The sequence below is a fragment of the Nelusetta ayraudi genome, unplaced genomic scaffold, assembly GCF_046127955.1.
Source record: "Nelusetta ayraudi isolate G7.1 ecotype Tasmania unplaced genomic scaffold, CSIRO-AGI_Nayr_v1 ptg000022l, whole genome shotgun sequence".
NCBI classification, from domain to species: Eukaryota; Metazoa; Chordata; class Actinopteri; order Tetraodontiformes; family Monacanthidae; genus Nelusetta; species Nelusetta ayraudi.
Window position 1 is genome coordinate 3775317 of NW_027466072.1, and position 21208 is coordinate 3796524.

Genomic DNA, 21208 nt, shown 5'->3' on the forward strand with positions numbered 1-21208 from the left:
CTCTTTGGTTGTGGAAAGCACTTTGATACTTCCGTGTATGTGATTTAGTGATTTATAAATGCAAATGGATTGATTGGTTAGTGTTTTCAGGCTGCCGTGGCTCACCTGTCATGACTCTAAAAGCTTTGATGCTTCCGGGTCTGCGGCGTCTCATTGGCTAGACACCACTAGACTCCCACCGGTGTGGAATTGTAAATATCAATCGTGCAAAATTTTCTATGATTTGAGATTGTGCAGGCTTTTCACCATGTATTTACGTAGGAGTGTTTGGATGAGTAACTGTTCACTCCAAAGCTGCAGATCAGGACTCAGGCCTCTGGCCAGTGAGGTTTAGTGTTGGCCGCAGTGTGCGCCCGGCTAAAGTGAATACAAAGTAAAAGTTAAGCCGATGATGCAACAAGCCTCTTGACGATGAATAGGTATCTATTTACTTTTGCAATGGATCTCAGATAGGAAATGGATCATGCGCTCAAGGTTTGGTATTGTTTTTGTCATTTCTGGAAAGACACTTTTTGCATCTGAGGCTTCCAAATACCGTGGGAGCGATTTGCTTTAGTTCCGCCTGATAGAGAGCAGACACCGTTGCAACCAACACCTTTTAAAAAAACTGGCAGCTCGCGCCTAAACAGCCCTTGATGGATAATCCCTGCAGTGACGAGGAGAAAAATGTTTTTTTGTGTTTGCCTCAGACTGTCCCGTTAGGTTTGTTAACAAGACGACGTGAGACGCGGCGATCCCGATCGCTTCAACCATTTAAAATACGACTCCCTGATGGCCTGGCCTTTAACGAGAGCCCTTATGGAGAATTTGATTCATGTGAAAGAGGACACCCGCGAGTGCATGTATAGTGGGAAAATATCACAGACGTCAAACAGGCCTCTCTGATTGTGCCCTTTGGCGAACCCCTCGTCCTACAATTTGACGTGAATGTGGAAGTTTGTGAAAACAAAACTGGATGGTTCGGCTCGTCACGTTCAGAGTACAAGTCAGCGCACGTGTACACACACACAAACATACTCGTGATCGGTGAAGAAAGTTACTCCCTCCATGTCATTTTTTGGTGAGTGATGTGAAGAGTAAACATTTATAAAAAAAAAAAAAAAAAAGGCAATGCAGCCGAGAAAGAGGCGGCAAGTGATTGATTGGAAGCGATGATGTCATCTTTAAGTGGCGTGATTTTCTCTTTACATCGCGTCAGCGAGAGGAGGGAGGGAAGCACGCGAAGAGAAAGTTGGCTAAATGTGCATTGCGACCATATAAGGGCACGGCGGAGTTAAATGACACCGGTGATCCTGCCGGTGAAGACGCAGATGGAACCCTGAAGCGGCTTCAACTTGAGACGCTCTGAGGAGGAGACGAGATACCGTCGGTCTCTCCGGCTTCGCTCGGGTAGAAAAACACTGTCGGCAGTTGTGGACGGAAGGCTGCGAAACAGCCGCAGTAATAAAAGGCAAGATTTGCATTTGTGTAAATCAGGCTGAAGGCGTAAATCAACAGTCATGATGATGCTGTTTTCTTGGTGAGCACAAAATGAGCCAACAGCAAAATGCTTGAAAGGGGAAGTGACAGAGTGAGTGGAGTTAGAATACAAATACAAAAACAGAAACGTTCTGAATATTTAAAATAAATAAATAAATAAAAATCTTAATTTGTTACTGGGAAAAATTGCAACAATGTTCCAATACTACTAATAATAATGGGGTCATTTTATGCTTTTGCTGTGAAATCAAAAGTTTCAAACCAGTAAATAACTAATGTGAGGATGAATAAATCATATTGGAAAAAATGATTCTTCACAGCTAAGCTCACTTTCCATCAAAAAGGTCAAAGTGATCCCGCTCACACAGCCGCAGTCTTTCTCCGGACTGGATCTCTCGCCGGGACACGATGAACCCTCGACGGTCCAGGGTCCCATTTCTTACCTGCAAACACGACAGACAACATCTCTGCCAAACGCAAATACAACCTTTGATTTTCTCAGCGTTCTCCCTGAAAAAAATTATCAAATTGTGTTCATTTTCTGGCCTTGTATGGGAGTGAAAGATAAGGGGGAAGGAGCTGCAGAGAGAAAGAGAGAAACTTGGAGGAGCTTGGACCCCATTTCTGCGCGTGTCCATATTGTTTAGCTTCGACGGGCTGAGTACGGTGTGTGCTCCGGCGAGTGCGTAATAGTCCTCGGCTCAACCTTGGTTATGTAATTCATGTATCAAGGAGAGAGCCATCCTCGTATTTCAACTAATAATACGTGCGAGGATGGAGACAGACAGACAGACGGACGGACGGACACACACACACACCAACATCAAAGGGTGGGATCGACTCGCCTCCGGTCCAGCGTGCGTGCATATTTTTTTGGGAGGTGATCACAGTAACAACAGTTGCAGTTTGAGGAAATCTTGTGGCTGTCTTTGTCTTTTCACCTTCCTCACTCCTGACTGGCAAGATGCCTTCTTGTGTGTGTGTGTGTGTGTGTGTGTGGGGGGGGGGGGGGGGGGGGGGGGGGGGGAACCGGATGGCTTTTTTTTGTAGTTTGAACAGTCACAAGTCACGTGAAATCCAATTTTTGCAAAACGGATTGAAACCACCTCCGGAAGGTAGTTTCAAATCGCATCGCACAGTTTGAACAGAGCCAGATCCCATTTGGACACTTGCTAAAAACAGTGTGGACAGTCAGCCCTAAAAATCAGATTTGAGAAGGAATCTGATTTGAATCAGATTCGCCTGCAGTCTGAATGCAGCCATTGACCCCTGGGACTTTTTTCTTTTTTTCTTGTTGCCTTAAACTGCGTCATATCTGTTGTCTTTTGTTGATTTATTGATCTTGTCTTCCGGAAAGCTGCTGTGTCTGCATGTCAGGATGGGTCAGTGTGTCAGTATTGTGAGACACTGGACTCTAAGATGGCGGCCCAGTCATTTCAATGAATTTGCTCACCCAGCGCATACACAAAAGCAGTTCTTGACTTTCTTGACCGCATCAATGGGCCCATAGAGCATGTGCAGTAGTACCACTTCCCATCAGGCCTCTGAAACGTACATGATCTCACTGGCCAATCAGAACGATCCTGGAGAATGTCACTTACAGACACGTCAGGACGCAGCCAATCAGAACGAGCTGAGACACAGCAGCACCTCTTGGAATGGTCTTTTTTTCTCTATATTTTAATATGACATATTCAGAAGGAAAACTAGCTCAGATGTTTTTCTCACAGTCATCTCTGAGGCCTCAGCCCTTTTCATGCCCACGCCTCTATCGACCAGGAATGTCTTATCTCTTCCTATTAGATAGGGAGACGATACGAAGACGAAGCAAAGAATAACAATAATAAATTTACTTGACTTAACGATTTCACAATATTTTTTTTATGTAAAGTTTGCGTCATATTTTATTATTATTATTTTTTTTTAAATGACAGTTATGTGCGTGTTTGGATGTAAACTCTAGTCTGGTGTGTTCAGTGGTCTATTATACAGTTTGGAGCTGAGATATGCTTCACATATTTACACTTTTTAATGTTGCAGTCATGTTTTCTTTGCTTTTAAAATGTTCATTAAAATGATATATTTGTCTGTATCGCATGGTAGGTGAGTTGGAGCAGTTTTAAATTTCACTGGAGTGAGCGCTCCATGTGACAGACGGAGCATCTTCTCTACTCTTTGTCACAATATTAGAGCCAATAGACTGACGGTGCAGGGGGTTGTTGTCTTTTTCATTTTTTTTTTTTCGTTTTCATTTTTTCCCACTTGTAGATTGTTGATTAAATTGTTCTGAGAACTCCGGCAAGCATCCTGTTTCATCACAACACTCTTCAAACGACCTTACCTGAAAACCACCGACCGTACCAGCAGTGTTGCGTGTTTCTTTTGAATTTTTGCGTGTGTGTGTGTGTGTGTGTGTGTGTGTGTGTGAATGCACGCACATGGCTTGATTTAGTCCCTGCAAAGTCAGTGCGCGGTCAGAACCTTACATAACCCAGTAATGGATCCTTGCAGTGGGGGTGTGGGGGAGCTCGACCACCTGCAAGGGGTTTAGGGAGTTTGAGTGCGTGCGCTTTCATGTGTTGCTGAGTGTGTTGGTGAGCCTCTGACCCACAGAGACACTAGAGAGCAAGACGGAGCCAGAATGAAACCTGATGCTTTCCTGTCTTGTGGATTGGTGTGTGTGTGTGTGTGTGTGTGTACTTGTACGTGTATGTGTGTGTGTGTGTGTGCGTGTGTGTGTGTGTGTGTGTGTTAGTGTGTGTGTGTGTGCACAAGTCACGGAGAATTTGAAAGGAAGCTGACCCTGATACGTATCTGACTCCTCTGCCGTGTTTTTGACGCGTGCAAGTGACCAGCCGGCACAGAGACAGAGTGCAGCTGATACATATCTGATCGCATTCTTTCTTATTCTTCTTCTGGGCATGTGTGTGTGTGTGTGTGTGCATGTCTGTACGCTAAGCTTGAAAGTGTGTGGTTTTGTGGCACGATGCTCTGCCTACATCACAGTTTGTTCTGTTTGTCTGATGTCTCTTTTTGTTTTTACCAGATTACGACCAGATAAACTCTAACCACTCATTACTGCTTTGTGTTACTATTTTATTAGTTGTGCTTTCATTTATCTGTCTTTATTTTAAACATCAAAATACCTTTTCCTTGCTCTCAGTGCCAGGAGCTGATAAACTGTTTTTTATTTTTTTCTTGAAAATATTCAAATTTCAATAAAGAAATGCACAGTTTTATGACTTACAATTCACCACAGTTTCAGAAGTAGAATTTATATTTTCATTTTGTCATTGTATATGTGGAATACATGATGTTGCAAATCAATCAATCTATCAATCAAATCAATTAAACTCCCTCTGCAGATAGATAGATAGATAGATAGATAGATAGATAGATAACTCCCTTATAAAAGTTGGCATGTGTACCATTTTTCTGAACTGTTATGGTTTCCTGTGTTTTGTGTGTATCCAGGTGAGTTCGTGGGTGACGTGGCTGATCCTGACCGCAGGCTCCATGGAGGAGAAGCGGGAGGTTTTCTCTTACCTGGTCCACGTGGCCAAGTGCTGCTGGAACATGGGCAACTACAACAGTGTCATGGAGTTCCTGGCTGGACTCAGGTTTGAAGACACACTTGCAGAGAATGAACAAAAAGTCTCACGATCTCTGTGAATGTCTCAGGTCAACTTTTTGCCCCGTCATCTCTCAGGTCGCGCAAGGTGCTGAAGATGTGGCAGTTCATGGACCAGTCCGACATCGAGACCATGCGCAGCCTGAAGGATGCCATGGCCCAGCACGAGTCCTCCTCTGAGTACAAGAAGGTCGTGACCAGGGCTCTTAATATCCCAGGATGCAAGGTTGGTTCTTATCTTGAACGTACGCCAGTCGGCCCTGTTGATCTGTTCTGAACTGACTCATTGATTGTCTCCACGTTGCCAGGTGGTGCCGTTCTGCGGGGTGTTCCTCAAGGAGCTCAGCGACGCACTGGACGGCACCGCCAGCATCATCAGCCTCAAACCGCCTCCAGAGAACTCGGAGGACTCGTTAGAGGTAGGACGACGACTTCAAGACATCATCCCAGCCTCCCGCCAGGCTAAACCCAGGAGTAAACTCACTCAATTTACGTCCCACCTCTTCTTCCTCCTTCTAGTTTGTGTCTGACTACAGTGGCCAGCACAACTTCTTGTCCCGCTCTGGTTCCGATGGCTTACATGCCCCGGAGAAAGAGGCCACCGTCAGCAATATCCTCCAGATAATCAGGTAGAAAAAAAAAGGAAGAATGAAAGAAAGAAAGAAAGCAAATCAAAACACGTGTAGTTTGCCTTTTTCCTTTGCTACAGTTCCTGTCACTTACTGTTGTCTCTCTTCACACTCCTCAGATCTTGTAACCGCAGTTTGGAGGTGGATGACACAGACGAGGGTTCCACCAGTCCCTCCTCCACTGGTCCTGCATCCAGAAACAACTCCTTCAGGGACCGCTACCGCAACCAGTCAGTCCCGCTCTCTCTCTTGACCCCTGCTTTTTTTTCCCCAGTTGCCTCATCTTGCATTTGCTTACTCGTCATTTCCGGCATCCTCCGCGACGGCTCGGGGACCAAACAGCAGCATCAGCCTCCCAGAAAAATATTGCGTCTTGTTTCAGGAAACCTTAGAAGTGGGCCGAATCATTTCTGTCCCAGGGTCGTGAACCCGGCCAGCTGTGTGATCTCTGACTGTGTAGGGAATGTTGAGCAAGCTTTCAGTACATATGGCAAAGGCACGAAAGTACAGGACATCATGTATCAGCTGCTTGCATCATGTTTTTTTTGTCGATCTGTGGTCTTACATGGTCATCAGTAGGGCTGCAACTAACGATTATTTTCGAGTTGTCGATCACCAACCATTTTGGACGTATGTTAAACTTGCTTAAATCTTCACACCTGTGTTATGCTGTTGTACTCTGACAGCATATTTTTTAAAACAAATATATCAAAGTAATAACACACAAAGCGTTTATCTTTCACATAGTTGTTATATTTTTCATCGTAAAATATCTTTGGTATATTAATTCACAATGTAAAGGTTATATGCAATGTTTATCACAGTTAAACACCTTAAACAGATTCTTCAGGTTAGTCCGGCGTCTCATTTTAGTTTGGTTTGTTTGTCCAGTGTTTCTGCTGAGTGCACAAGCCGAGTATTAGAGCCTTTTTTCCCCCTTAACAATTACATGTGATGTGGAAACTTTAATACCATTACTATTTATGTTATCATTGTGGCATTTAGCCAGTTTTATTGTGATGTTCATTGTCCAATTGTCTAAAGGTATGAAAAATATAAATGTTGAAAGAGGTGTCTAAATCACTGCGAAAAGCCATTCTGTTGCTGGCAGATTCCTAAAGAGGAACATCTGGCACTCACAGAATGACTCCAAAGCTGGATTTCTAAGGGCAAAACATCCCTTCAGGGGAAAATGTCAAGAAATACCTCCAAACAAAATACATCTAATGCATATTTAACATTAACCTTCATGTATTCTGCACTGCCCATTAAAAAGATACCTTCTGATATTTTGCATTTGCAGTGAGATTTTGATGCCAGATTGACTCGAAGTTGTTTATCACAGTTATTCAAGTTAGATGAATTGGAAGTTATCTTTGACGTTAACACAAGCTGTTTGTATGGCAACAGGAATTGTGGGTCAAATGAGGTGACGACCACGAAGTTACCGCCCGTGTCAGGCAGAGAGAGAGAGACAAAGAAAAAAGAAACAAAAACAGATAACAGGTTAGCTTCCTGTCGGGGCAGGAAGCACGAGAGGTCTGGTACTTGTCAGTGCACTTGTGGAAAATTGCTTAAGGCACAAGGTGGAAGTGAGCTGTGAAAATATGGGGGACTTATTTCATTTTTGAGCTTGTTTGCATTACGGAAACCTGGATTGTCTTCTTTGTGTTTCTAGACAGTTTTGTCTGACTTGAAGTTATTATTTCACATCGGAGCTCAAATAACAGCTCTATTTCATTTTTTTTGCCAGGACCTTGGTGACCGCTGGTCTGTTCAGGGTCCCGGATAAATATTATCTTTTCTTAGTCAAGAGGAATTCTTCTGTTTTTCCTGATCTTTCCCAGTGGCATTGTCTTTTTGACTTTTTTTTTTAATTTCCCTTGAGAACTGTGTGGAAATGTCTCCGACTGCCCTTAATTCATCTCCATCCTGTCCTCCTCCTCCTGCTCTTACTCCTCCTCCTCCTCCTGTCTTCTCCGCCCGCTCCGGTTTACATCCATTTAGGACACCGCCAGAATCGCAGCGGCGCTTGTAAGTGGTGCCAGGAAGTTTTGGGCATCGTCATCGTTGTTGTTGTTGTTGTTTGTGTTGTTATAACACGATTGCCGTTGCAGTGGAAGCAGGAACTAGCTCAGTGGCCTGGGAATGTGCAATGACACATGCATGCTGGCTTTGGTTTTGTTGGGTGGTCAACTCTATGCTACTCTAGATTCTGGATGTTCGGTGGTTTATAATTCTGCTCTCCCGCCTTTTGTCCGTCTTCAGATTCATGGTGGGCGATCTGTCGGATTCAGAGGGCGACTTGTCGTCTGAGTCGCTGGTGAAGGATGAAGAGTTTCAGGGGACGGAGGAGACGCACCGTGCTTTCAGCCACGGCACTGAGCTCATTCCCTGGTACGAAATAACCACACACACACACACACACACACACACACAAAGCAGCGGGCTTCCCTGACTTGTCGTATCTTCCCCCTACAGGTACGTGCTGTCGTTGCAACCAGACATTCACCAGTTCCTGCTGCAAGGGGCAACGGTCATCCACTACGACCAGGACAGCCACCTCACAGCTCGCTGCCTGCTGCGACTGCAGCCCGACAACATCACGCTCACCTGGGGTAAAGACAAAAAGCAGCCGTCTCAAATCATTCAAAGGTTGTTTCAAATCCCTACAAGGTCCCTACAAGGTCCCTACAAGGTCCCTACAGCTGACAGCAGCTTGATGTTGCTGTAGTCAGTAAGAAAGATCCATCCTTCACGTCTGGCATTTCAGGAAAATCTGCCTTTTGTGACGTCATAAAGGGCAGTGTTACGTGACATTTCCAACACTTCTCTCCTCCTCCATTCCTTCATTTTGTTTCCATGTGGAAGGCCCAGCAGGGCTTCAGGAGGCTGTAAACAGAGGGCTAATTGGCTGTGGGTTTTTTGTTTGTTTGTTTGTTTGTTTGTTTTTTGGTGGTGGGGGCAGGGTCAAGGGTCAAAATGCATGTCCAAAACTGTGTGCGAGGCTTAATGGACCTTTCAAATAGAATGGGACCCTTGAAAGACAATGTAAATTGAAAGCTACATATCTCACATTAAGCAAATGATTAAACTATTTAACAAAGGAGGCGAAAGAGAGAGCATTTTGCCCTGATAAGATATCAGTTTATTTTAATACATTTACATGCCTGACTTCCCGCCTCATTACAACCCCTTGCGCAAATAGAAAACAGGCCTCTGTGACATAAATCCCATTTCCTTTGTCATCGTTAGCGGTTCAGACATATTGAAACGGTGTTTATAGGCAGCGGGACGATGGCCAGCGCTGTGTCTTGTCCCTTCTGTGTGTGCACAACATAAAGTTAATGTTAATGCGACTCAATTTCCTGCGTTTCAAACATACCGTAAATGTTGTTGATTTATGGCAGGTAAGCCTCAGAGCGCAGCAGCTTCCCCCACAGAGCCGCCGCTGGGGTTGGGACAGACTGTGGTGGCAGGACTAGCAGAGGGCCTCTTGGACCTCGGAGTGGTGAAGGTTTGTGGAAACAAAACATAAATTGTGTCAAAATACCGATCTCTGCTCCTTTAAGTGAGGAGCTGGAATTTCATGAAGCTTGGAAAAGATGGAAGAAGAATTTCTCTCTTTTTGAATTACTAACCTTTATTTTGTTCTAACAATATTTGCATTTGTAATTGTTGCCATTTGGATTTGTCCTAAAATCATCATAACATTGCCTGACGTCAATGTGCAGGCTGTCTTCCTGGGCCACCAGGCCGTCGACGTCCACACCGTCTGCCTGCAAAACAAGCTGAGCGGGATGACGGTGGAGGCCAACGGCCTCAGCCTCCTGTACGGCGTCAGCACCACCGACAACAGGTCAGCCGGCGCGTCTCTCTTTAAATACCCGCTGGCTCCGCTCGACCTCTCACCCTCTCACCTCTCCACCACTAGACTCCTGCACTTCATGGCCCCCAACCACACGGCCCAGATGCTCCACAGGGGCCTGTCCGAGCTGGTGAACGCGACGAGGAAGCTGAAGAAGTTCCCCGACCAGAGGCTGCAGTGGCTGAGGAGGCAGTACGTCAGTCTCTATCAGGTAAACGCTTCCTCTTCCTCTTTATTATTATCCATTTGTTTGTTATCGATTTACATTCATCCTGCCTCTTTTGTTTGTTCTAGGAGGACGGCAGGTACGAAGGGCCGACGCTGGCCCAGGCTATCGAGCTGTTTGGTGGGCGGAGATGGAGCATGAGCACGGGCGGAGTGGACAAACCCGCCAGCCAGAAAAACAGCCCGCATGAAAAGACCAAGAGGAAGAAGAAGAAGGTCCTCGTCAGGGTCAGTTAAAACAGTCCTGATGTGGAAACATGCAGATGTGCACTCGCAGCTTTGCCGCACTGAAACGGACTGTAGCTGCGTTTCCATTACAGTTTTTTGCAAAACAAAAGCGAGATTTATAAAATTTCGACAAAGTATAATTGCGATTTGCAGGTGTTTCCAATTCTCATAAAATCTTGGAAATATTGGAAATGCAGCTTGTCTCTGCCGTGTGAGTGGTTGTCAAGTGGGTGGGTGGTTACCTGTGTGTGTTCGGGTGGAGGGTTTAATTGACTGCTGCACTTCAGTGAATGTTGTTTCTTTTGTTATTATTGTTTTACTTTTAATTTTTGTCCAGCACCTTGGGTTGCATGTATGAAAGGTGCTTTACTAATAAAGTTCGGTGATGACTTGATGAAAGAAGCACGCTTTAAATCTGCTGCATTACGTTTCTGTGTGTGTGTGTTTGTGTGTGTGTGTATGTGTGTGTGTGTGTGTGTGTGTGTGTGTGTGTGTGTGTGTGTGTGTGTGTGTGTGTGTGTGTGTGTGTGTGCAGGGAGACAGCGGGGACGCCACCGACGACGAGATGGGTTCCAGGAAAACGCGCAGCTGCAAAGAAGGAATATATCGCAACGGGCCCGAGTCCGACAGTTTGGACCAAGACGAGCCAGGTAGGTGTCGGCGTCAGTCACAGCTGGACGGTCGTCCCGCTGAACCTGCAGCCTCGTTCTGACTGTTGTTCACTGGTTCTGTCACAGAGGACAGCTTCCCCGGACCGTTCTCCCTCTCCTCCAATAAAATCCCCGGGCTGCCGGCTGCCTGCTCCTCCTCTTCGTCCTCCTCCACCAGCGTGGCCGGGTCCAACCAGTCCCGGCCGCAGTCCTCGCCCACCCTCTCGGGAGCTGCCAAGGCACAGCCGGGGTACAAGTTTGCAAAAATCAGAGCTGCGGTGAAGATCGGAGCCTTTGGGTTCGGTCAGGCGGAGATACTGACCGTTTACTGTTGTGTCGTTGTCAGGGCGTGGAGCAGCCGGTCGTGGCACGGTCGGGGGAAGGGCTGTTTCAAGGGCTTTCAGAACCTCATGATATCTGACAGCACAATGAGCTTCATTGAGTTTGTCGAGCTCTTCAAGTCGTTCAGGTACCTGCTGTTCTGTCTTTTTAAACATTCAATATATCGTCATGATTGCCTCGAAAGAGACTGTTGCCAAACCTGAGCAGAAGGAAAGACACATAGAGTCCTCAAGTCCATCATTTACATTGTCACATGTAATCAGACTATAGCGGAGAGATAAAGAGACCTGAAACACTGATGGTATTTATTTCTTTTTCTGCTACATGGTCGCTCCCCTCTGTTACATTACTAAAAGACAGTGTGATAAAACAAATGCCTCCATGCTTTCCCAAGGATTCCTCTCAGTATAATATTTAGTTTTTACTATGTTTCCCCCTTGTCAAAATGAATGGAAACAGGGGGTGGGTTTTCCTCTTTTCTTTTCTTTTTTTTTGCACTTGATAAACTCTGGATTGTTGGCATACCAGTACTCCTTTGTGTCTCTGACTGTAGCGTGTCCACTCATCCTCTTCCTCGTATTATCATTTTGAATTCCACGCTTGCTCAGCCATGTTATGGGTCAGAGGAGGGGAAGGTGGAGGCAATATCTTGCCTGGATGTCAAGGGCAGTCGTGCGACTGACTGTTTAGACGGCTCAATAACTCATGAAAAACAGAGAAAGAGGTCATTAAAAGTCCATTAATCTGTCTGGCTAAAATGCGTTTGTCGTCCGCAGCATCCGCAGCCGGAAGGACCTGAAGGAGCTGTTTGACACCTTCGCCGTCCCCTGCAGTCGAGCAGGCCCAGAGTCGGCTCCCCTTTACACCAACCTCAGGATAGACGACAAGGACACGGGGTTACAGCCAGATCTCGGTAGCTGATAGTCACGCACCTTCATCTCTTTTCAACCGTGAAAAATACACGCACGGCATCGTGTTTTAGCTCTTTCTCCCTCTTCAAATTCTCGCCAGACTTGCTCACCCGCAACGGCTCCGACCTCGGCCTGTTCATCCGCATCAGGCAGCACATGTCCGACAACCAGAAGCAGATCTCGGACGCCATCGCGGCCGCCAGCATCGTGACCAACGGGACGGGGGTGGAGAACGTCTCCCTGGGGGTCCTGGGGTTGGGGATCCCTCAGCTCAACGACTTCCTCATCAACTGCCAGCGAGAGCACCTGAGCTACGACGAGATTCTCACCATCATACAGGTGGAGTGTGGCGCCAATTGTCGTTTCGTTTGTTGTTTGTTTTGGAGCGAGCTGGCTGATATTGGATTTATGAATTAAGGAGATGAACGAGAGAAATGTGAGACGCGAGGAAGGAACAGGGCCCGTCTGTCGATAGCGGCAAGTCACTTCTTCCTCTTCTTCTCTTGCAGAAATTCGAGCCCTCGTCGAGCATGAGACAGATGGGCTGGATGTCGTTCGAAGGCTTCTCCAGGTGGAGTGACACACATTTGAATCGATAAACAGTGACAAATTCCCAGATCTGATTTGATTTACTCAATGCGCTTGTGTCACAAAGGGGACATTTCAGTGATTATTTTTCCCAACTGCGCTCTGCCTCCTCCATCACCAGGTTCCTGATGGATAAAGACAACTTTGCCTCTCGAAACGAGGAGTCCCAGATGAAGCCGGAGGAGCTGCACTATCCCCTGTCCTACTACTACATCGCCTCCTCGCACAACACCTACTTGACAGGCCACCAGCTCAAAGGAGAGTCGTCTGTGGAGCTCTACAGTCACGTGAGTGACGGCACCTAACCTTCTCCAAATACTACATCAGCAACTCCACCCCCCAAAGCAGAGCAGAGCTCTTACCCTGCACGTGCGTGTCGACGGCAGGTCCTGCTGCAAGGCTGCAGGAGCGTCGAGCTGGACTGCTGGGACGGAGACGACGGCATGCCGGTCATTTATCACGGACACACGCTCACCACCAAGATACCTTTTAAGGTCAGAAGAGTAATGCAAATGCTGTAAATTGTGCATTGTGTAGGAACGACGCAGAATCGGGGACAGAATTGTTGAGTTGGCCGGTAAAAAAAAAGAATCAGAATGTTTAGCTGTGGTTCAGTTTTTGCAAAGCCCATCATCACTTCAGCCGGAGCAGAGCGGAGTCGAGGCAGTTTTCAAACTTCCAAGTGTTGACTTGCGACGTGTTTGCAAATTCTGTCAACACGATGTTGACTGGAAACGTGTAAATACGCACAAGAACGCTCAAGGCTCGAGATCCATGTGACAGACAAGCAAAACACTGCGATGCTGCAGCTATGGTAATATTTGTCGGCAGGCTGAAAACCAAACGGAATGCCAATAACTAAGACTGCAAAAACAAAAATGAAATCAAGAGAGAATTTCGGGGGGCAGAAATGGATTTTATAGGGCTCCATTTATATTTATCTCACATACTTGGCAGTGTTTCTCAGTGTTTACTAGCTTCTTTTTCACGACAGATATCCAGACATTCCATTGGTTCAGTAAACACACCAAAAATTTTGAAAATAACTAAGAAACTTCCTAACCTCATTCTGTCAGCCGCTTACTCCTGCATTAAGGCTGTGTTGTTTTCACAAGATTAGAAATGGCCATGTCGACATTTCTTTTTATCGTGGCGCAGCAGGATTTCCATAATTTTATAGATTTTTTTTTCATTTATTATTAATGGCTTTTTTGGACTTATTGCCAAATTGCATCCTCTCTCTCTTTGCCCTGCAGGACGTGGTGGAAGCAGTTAACAGGTCGGCATTTGTCATATCCGACATGCCCGTCGTCCTGTCCATCGAGAACCACTGCTCCCTGCCGCAGCAGCGCAAGATGGCCGACATCTTCAAGGTACGGCAACAAACGGAGCAATGGACCGGTTGAGCTTCCATTGGAGTCGGAAAATTTGACCACTTGCAGTAGTTTATTCTAGTTTCCACCGACACGTTGCACATTTGCACTGCCCAGTGGATTCGGATTTTGTAAGGCAGTGGTGGCCACAAAGGGTTCTGAAATTTGAGCGACAGCAGGTGGATTAATTAATTAACTCTTTATTGAAATGAAATGCATGAAATGCAGCTGTTTTATGACTTACTTAGATTTAATATCATTTCTTGAAGTTTAGCGGGACGGATTAAAAACCTTAATGGGACCGCACATGGCCCCCGGGCCGTAGTTTGCCCATGCCTGTTCTAAGGCGTCTTTTTCTTTCACAAAAGAAATTAAAAAAAAATCAAAAAAATCTTGGCACTGCAGATACATCATGGAATATCATCTCGCTTTCATCTTCAACCCAGCTTCCCAATGTCCTCCCCTCCCTGGGGGACTTGACTTCTTTGTGGCCTGATAAAGAGAAGCCTTTCATGTTCAAATAGCTCTGCGCCTCCAGCCGGCTGATGTCATCAGGGGCTTGTTTACTCGAGACGCTGTTGCTGTTTTGATACGGGCGGCTCCTCCTCTCCGCTCGCCTGACTTTGCGCGCTGACCGCGTTGTCGGCCGCCGTCCATTGATGTCTCGCCCAACCGTTCCCTCTGGATCCTTTGCCCTCTCCCCCCACTCCCTCTTTCAGACGGTGTTTGGGGAGCGTCTGGTGACGCGCTTCCTCTTTGAGAGCGACTTCAGCGACGACCCTCACCTGCCGTCGCCGCTGCAGCTGCGGGGGAAGATCCTCCTGAAGAACAAGAAGCTCAAGGCCCACCAGGCGCCGGTGGACATCCTCAAGCAGAAGGTTGGATCTGCTCCAAACGCAACTGCACATAAGAAGTGTGCATAATTTATGTTTCGCATTAGTCGCTTTTAAAAAAAAAATGGCCCCATCAGACACTTGAGCGCTTTTAGTATTTAACGCTGATTTTGTGGGTGTGTGCACAGTCACGCGTAAATTATAGATGCTAATGGATTGTAAAAATGTTCCCCCTGACATTTTCAACCAACAAGTCGCCGAGTTTACCTTCCTTCCATCATGCACCATCAACGTCCTGTGCATGCACTCATCAAACATAGGTCATTAAGGAAATATTGGTTCTTCTCACGCGCATTGTGTAAATTTTGTTTAGTTTTTCAAGATCAAGATAAACGTTATTGTTCACATATTCTGGGCCATTGCCCATGCTGCAGACACACACATCTAATAATACAACAATTCAATACAATACTCGCATTGAAATCTTAACATGGTGCCAGTGTGCAAAAACAACAAGAGAATAAAAAATAAATAAATAGATGAATAGTAATAAAAAATGAAGTGCAGTTATCAGAGCACCAGTCAATCTGACCTTATTTACCAGTTTGATGGACACAGGAATAAATGAATCTGTTCAGTCTGCAGTGAGGAACTCTAAACCTTCTACCAGATGGTCGACTGATTAACAGATTTTCCCCACTTGCGTGCACTGTGTGACTATTTCGTGGCGTTTCGACTGCAGGCCCACCAGCTGGCGCACATGCAGGCGCAGGCGAGCAACGGGTCCCCCGGCGCCCCTTCGCCCGGCAACCACGCCAACGAGGAGGAGGAAGAGGAAGAAGACGAGTACGACTACGACTACGAGTCCCTCTCAGATGGTAAGGACGAGTTGAAGACAATGGAGATGCGAAAACACCATACTAAAAAAAACAAAAAAAAAACAGAACTTTATTTATTCTGCCCCGTGTTTGTTCCTTTAGCCTGCCTCCTTCTCAGGAGTCTCTTTTTGTTGGCACACTATTCTCACTTCCCTCCTTTCTCTGTGTTTTTGTTGTTGTTTTTTGTTTTCTGTGACCTTTGCCCACATAGCCGATGTCCTCACAGCATCCACTGCCTCATATGGCCTGGAAGGTAAATGCAAACGGCTCTGATGCCGTCCGCCGGTGTTTCCATCTGCTCTTGTTTTGCCGCGGCTGCTGTTGACCTTTGGGTGATTCGTTTTGGATTTAAGACCAGTAATCACAAAAAAGGGTCTGCATTCGTACCAACAAGGTTTTTTTTTTTTGGTTCCCACCCCAAAGTTTTCAGCCATTCGTGGCAAAACAACCGGCAGGAAACACTCACTTGTATGTAGACGTGCGTCGATGATCCGCATCACCGCTCCGCACCGATCCATGTGTGTCTTCCCACATGCACGCTCTCTTGTGCTGCCTGTGGACGTTGGGTTGTTGCAGTTCATTTCCATCCGTACTGTACAGTGTGGTTTTTGCAAATTGTTCAGGAAGTTCCATCGTTTGTTTTTTAGTTTTGTTTTGTTTTACCCCTTTGGATGTAATTAATGTGCACACTCTCGGGACTTTGAGTGAACCACCACAACTGCAAGACGTTTTTCTCTCCCTGCATTCCCATTAAAGCTAATCAGATGAGGGCCATCGTGTGAGTTTGGCACAGACGCGCAGAAGCTCAGACCCTCCTTTCGTAATTGCTCATAATGGCTTTGCGATCCCCTTGTGGGAGCATATTTATCACAACACCATTAGCTGCGTTTCCATTACAGTTTTTCTCAAAAATAAGAGCAATATTTCTGAAATTTCGACAAAGTGCAATTGGGATTTGCAGGTGTTTCCATTGAATGGTGTGAAGCGCATAAGCCGTACTTCTTGTAAACTCTTGTCCCACGAGACCCCACTTTGAGGAAGCCTTCTTCCTCATTTCCCTTTCTAATTCCTTGTATAAACCTGCATTTCCTCGTTGTTTGCTGTCAAGAATGGTTGTTATATTTTTCTCTTTGATTACTTGTAAAACATATTCCATTCTCCTCCTTCGTCCAAACATGACAATTTTGCGATAGACCGCTTTATCGATACGTCTGAAAAACCGCCTAACGAGAGCATAAAAACCTTTTAGCCAAAGTTTTGCCAGTTTTTTATTGCAATATTTAGGTTTTGTGCAATTCTAGGGCTAATGGAAATGCAACTACTGTTTAATGTTTGTTCTAATGTGGCCTCTTTTTTATCACGATGATGTCATCGCAGTAACTCCAAGCTTTTTGCCGCAGCGGCTCTTTTTTGTGTGTGCCGTGGCCTAACAAGAATACGTCTCCTATCACATTTTCTGCATTTACAATCATCAAACTGTGCAAACCTTGAACATCAACCAGGAGCTGTTGATGCGTTGTCTGCGCCTGTGTGTTTGGCTTTCTAGTTTCATCCAGTTCTGTCCAGATGTGTTCATGTGACGGAGGGGCGACTGTGTGCCGCGCGGAGGCTTTCCACCTGCGCTCCAGCGCTCCGCTTTTTTTTCTTTTCCTTTCCTTTTCTCGCCGGCGTTTCAACGCAACGAGACGCCGCCTGCTCGACTTCTTCTTCTTCCTCTCTCCCTCAGACGCGTCACCTCCCTTCCTTCTCCCTCCCCGCGCTGTATTTGTCTATGACCTCGCCAGCGGCTGGGCAGCCTCCTGAGGGAACCCAAACAAAGCCATCTGGTTTCTCAGGCCCCTGCGCTGCCCTCGTGCTAAACAACAGACCAGGGGGAAACCACCCTGTCCTGGTCCCACTCCCAGTCCTAGTCCCAGCGCTGCTCTCCTGCTCTCCTCCAGATCCTTGCCCCCTCGGCTTGTCCCCGTCAGAAGAACTCACTGGTGGTGGACCTTTTAATCTTTTAAAACAGGCCTGTTCTGATAGAGTTTGGCCGTTTGTGAGGATAAATGAATGGCTCCTTCTGCCTCCCCCTCTGCTCCTGCTTGACATTAGCCGCCCCAGTAAGTACGAAAACACCAGCGCTGAGCTTGCTGTTTAACAAGGGCGACTCCCCTTCCCGTCTCCTGTCTGGTCCGACCCCCCCCTCCCCCCCCGACCCCCCTCCCCGTGGCTGGCTACCGTCCTCGGGATGACGCCGCGGCATGTCGTCTCTGCGGCCAAAGTGTTTTCAGAAGAGCAGATTCCAACTCGTCAGAGATTAAACAAGTCGGCCAGTGATGAAGAGCCTCTGCCTCGTTCGGAATGATAGATTTCTCCAAGCGCTTTTTGGCCCGCGACGCGCGTGTAGGAGTGCGATGCGAGCGCGAGGGAAGAACCCCCTACTGCTGCCGCGGTTTACGGTCAGCAGGCGCCGCTTCCAGTGTCAGCCAGGAGGGGCCTTTGTGGATGTTTGGCCTGGGAATCTGGGAATGACGGGGGTCTGTGAGTAGTTAGGATGCAGATAGCACTCCCCTCCCCTTCTCCTCCTCCACCCCTCTATCTCTAATTGTCCCCACGTGCAGAGCTCCAAACAAGAAGAATCACTGCTACTTCCACCAGAGAAGTGCAACTTGTTTTTGACCTTTTGACCACAGCGTCCTAAAATCTCGGGAATGTTTTTTGTTTCGAGGATCAACAACTGTCTGTTTTGCCCGCTCAACTTTTTTCTGGTGAAGACGAGGAGATATGCAGCGACTCTTATCCACTTCCTGCCATCTTTTGACGTTTTATGAACCCTTTTAACACCATTTGTATTTGTTGTGGTGTGTAATTTGAAAAAAAAAAACAAAAACAAGCAAACAAAATAAACGTCACCTCTGACTCCAGATACACCAACATAATATTTCCATTCCGCCGCTCTTATGGCACCAGGGAGCCTCTGTAAATCCTCTCCACCATCTTCCCCCTGTAGATAACATCCTGGATGACAAGCCTGAGGCGAAGAGCTCTGCGGACAAAGAGGAGCAGCCCGCCGATGAAATGCCCAAGAGGTTGAAGAAGCCCGATAGCGCCTCGCAGAGCAAAGGAAAGGTACGAATCTGACCCGGATGCGTCGCAGCACTTGACTTGCACCAAACTTGGTGGAGTAAACGAAAAGTGTTTTTTGTGTTTGTGCCGATGGCTGATATTTAATGCCGCTATCGTTTCATTGAACACGACAATGTAATAAATATAATTTCATTTAGTTTAGTAGGGACGTTTACAATAGCAGCGACAGTGCGGCGCCTGTAGCAAGTATGTAAACACAACTGTATGACCAAGCTGTATGCTCATTTTGGGTGCGCTCGGCAGTTGGAGACAGTAAAAACACAACCGCAACAAAGGTTATGCAGAGTGCAACTTTACGACAAAGCTCATGATAGTCAAATGGCGATTTTGGCTAATTTTGCCTGCCAGGCTTTGGAACCAGGCTTTTCACACACACACACACACACACACACACACACACACACACACACACACAATTAATTTTTAACCGCCTGCAGACTCAAGGCCTATTTGTCCCTTGACAATGCAGACATTGTAAAAAATTCCAAAAATCAACCCCCTTAATCTCTCGACTGTCAAGTCGCTCAATTATCCACCACTGTCTCTTGAAGTGACCCCATTTTTTCTCTCCCCCGTCTCACGTGTCCTAATGTGCTGGCAGGTGTTTGACATGGAGCTGGGTGAGGAGTTCTACCTCCCTCAGAACAAGAAGGAGAGTCGACAGATTGCCCAGGAGCTGTCTGACCTCATCATCTACTGCCAAGCCGTCAAATTCCCTGGTACACCTCTTCTTTTTTTTTTTTCTACTACTCATTTTTTTTTTTTTTTTTGTCACATCTCTGGGTGCTGTAAATTCTTCTGCCGGTACCAAAGTGATGAGTTCTCACTCGCACTCTTTATCGCTCTTTTTCTTCTGACATCCTACCACCAGCTGCCCTGTCATCCCCCGTTTAATCCGCTAGCCTGAGTCACCGAGGAGGTCACGCACAAAAAGCCCTCTTCTTCAATTTCTCTTTGGACATTAGATATTCTAGTGTTCCGCTGGGTTCCTCTCCCACACAGGACACCCACTGAGACCGTGATTCACTCTCTCCCCACCCCCCCATGGGAAAGATAGGGTTACATCGTTGTGTTGTCAGTCCCTCGGCCAACGCGACAACAACAACAACGCAGGGAAAGTTTTGATATACTGGACGTTAAGGAAATGTTTTGGGATGTCAGGGATGAGTTAGTGTCTTGGGTTCAAATCTGACTCTCTCTCTTCCTCTCTTTGGCTCTGCTCTCAGCCAGATGATTTGTCATCATGAAAATGTATTTTTCTTCCCGTCTGCTTGGGATGTTTGACTTGACTTTATGGGGATCTTCAGTCCTTCTCCCGTTTAAGTTATTCTGTCAATCCCTTTAAGGCCTTTTATCTCCTCGTTCCTCCGTACTATTGTCAACTCCAGCCTTCTCAAGAATGATGTTGGTCCCCCGAAATCCTAAAATCCATGAGTCTCCACTGTGATGTCTTGTTTCTTAAAGGTCTGATATTATAGTCTCTTTAAACCTAGACCCCAGCAGAGTAGCCTTGCATTAATAATTAGCAAATCAAGCACATAGAGCTGCAGAAAAGATTGGACTTTCCATATGTTTGGAAGGAGACCAAATCACAAACAAGTTGGTGTTGGAGGGCAAAACCAACACTTGGCCAGGTTTGTTTTTTGTCAACCTGGTTGCGGTGTTAGTGAAATATTATTGTCTTTTGTGACATCATAAAGGGATGATTCCCAGGGCCTGTGTCTTTTAGTCGCCACTGAAAATTGGAGAAACCAAACAAAGTGAAGGATAAACTGGAAAACAGATTCTGCATAATGTGGGATTTGTAACTTGCTGCAGGTATTTGAGACAGACAGGATGGTACATGTGAGAAGCTGATTAGACCGGGATTATCTTGCTAGGCAAAACTGATAGAACAGAAAATTGAGCTGAATAAAATGAACACACATGCATTAAATATTTTGCATTTGACGTTATTGTTGTAGTCTACAAAAAAAACTTTCAAAACAAAGTTTGGTTTTATGTGCTAAATGCCTCTGCTGTCATTTTTCACAACCTTATAATAATGCAAAATTATTATTATTATTATTTTTCCTATAACAGATGATCTATCTATTATAAATGCTCACAAACATTGCACAGCATATCATACCACCGTCAGTATTTGCAAACTGCTGTTTGTCTGTAGAACAAATGCACAAGCTGTGAGCAGGCCACTTCCTCGCTTTATTAGAGAAAATGAGAACATGCTATGAATGAGTGATTGCGCTTGTCTCTGCTCAGCATGAATCACCTCTTCCATTTGTTTTGCCTCTGGCTGCGTGTGGGAACGCAGGCCTGTCCACGCTGTCTCCGACCGGCTCCGGCAGAGGGAAGGACCGAGGAAAAAGCAGGAAGTCCATATTTGCCCCCGCCCGCAACACAGCAGGGGAGGTCACCACCCCGAGCCGCACCCCTGGGAAAGG

At 46.2% G+C, this 21208-nt stretch overlaps 1 protein-coding gene across 2 annotated transcripts in view; it reads left to right on the forward strand.

The window, feature by feature from the left end:
* Positions 1 to 21208, forward strand: part of plce1 (phospholipase C, epsilon 1) — a 61627-nt gene that overhangs the window by 34268 nt on the left and 6151 nt on the right. Inside the window, exons 8-33 of one of the 2 annotated variants that reach the window (XM_076028149.1) lie at positions 4954 to 5099; positions 5189 to 5336; positions 5419 to 5529; positions 5630 to 5739; positions 5859 to 5969; positions 8008 to 8136; positions 8221 to 8357; positions 9150 to 9256; positions 9474 to 9598; positions 9674 to 9818; positions 9902 to 10060; positions 10596 to 10710; positions 10798 to 10960; positions 11057 to 11179; positions 11829 to 11965; positions 12064 to 12302; positions 12473 to 12534; positions 12673 to 12838; positions 12938 to 13045; positions 13808 to 13924; positions 14644 to 14802; positions 15500 to 15635; positions 15847 to 15888; positions 18628 to 18746; positions 19366 to 19483; positions 21079 to 21207. In XM_076028149.1, coding sequence (XP_075884264.1) covers positions 4954 to 5099; positions 5189 to 5336; positions 5419 to 5529; positions 5630 to 5739; positions 5859 to 5969; positions 8008 to 8136; positions 8221 to 8357; positions 9150 to 9256; positions 9474 to 9598; positions 9674 to 9818; positions 9902 to 10060; positions 10596 to 10710; positions 10798 to 10960; positions 11057 to 11179; positions 11829 to 11965; positions 12064 to 12302; positions 12473 to 12534; positions 12673 to 12838; positions 12938 to 13045; positions 13808 to 13924; positions 14644 to 14802; positions 15500 to 15635; positions 15847 to 15888; positions 18628 to 18746; positions 19366 to 19483; positions 21079 to 21207 — 3361 coding nt within the window. The remainder of the gene's footprint in view (positions 1 to 4953; positions 5100 to 5188; positions 5337 to 5418; positions 5530 to 5629; positions 5740 to 5858; positions 5970 to 8007; positions 8137 to 8220; positions 8358 to 9149; positions 9257 to 9473; positions 9599 to 9673; positions 9819 to 9901; positions 10061 to 10595; positions 10711 to 10797; positions 10961 to 11056; positions 11180 to 11828; positions 11966 to 12063; positions 12303 to 12472; positions 12535 to 12672; positions 12839 to 12937; positions 13046 to 13807; positions 13925 to 14643; positions 14803 to 15499; positions 15636 to 15846; positions 15889 to 18627; positions 18747 to 19365; positions 19484 to 21078; position 21208) is intronic. The other variant, XM_076028150.1, reaches the window with a different exon arrangement.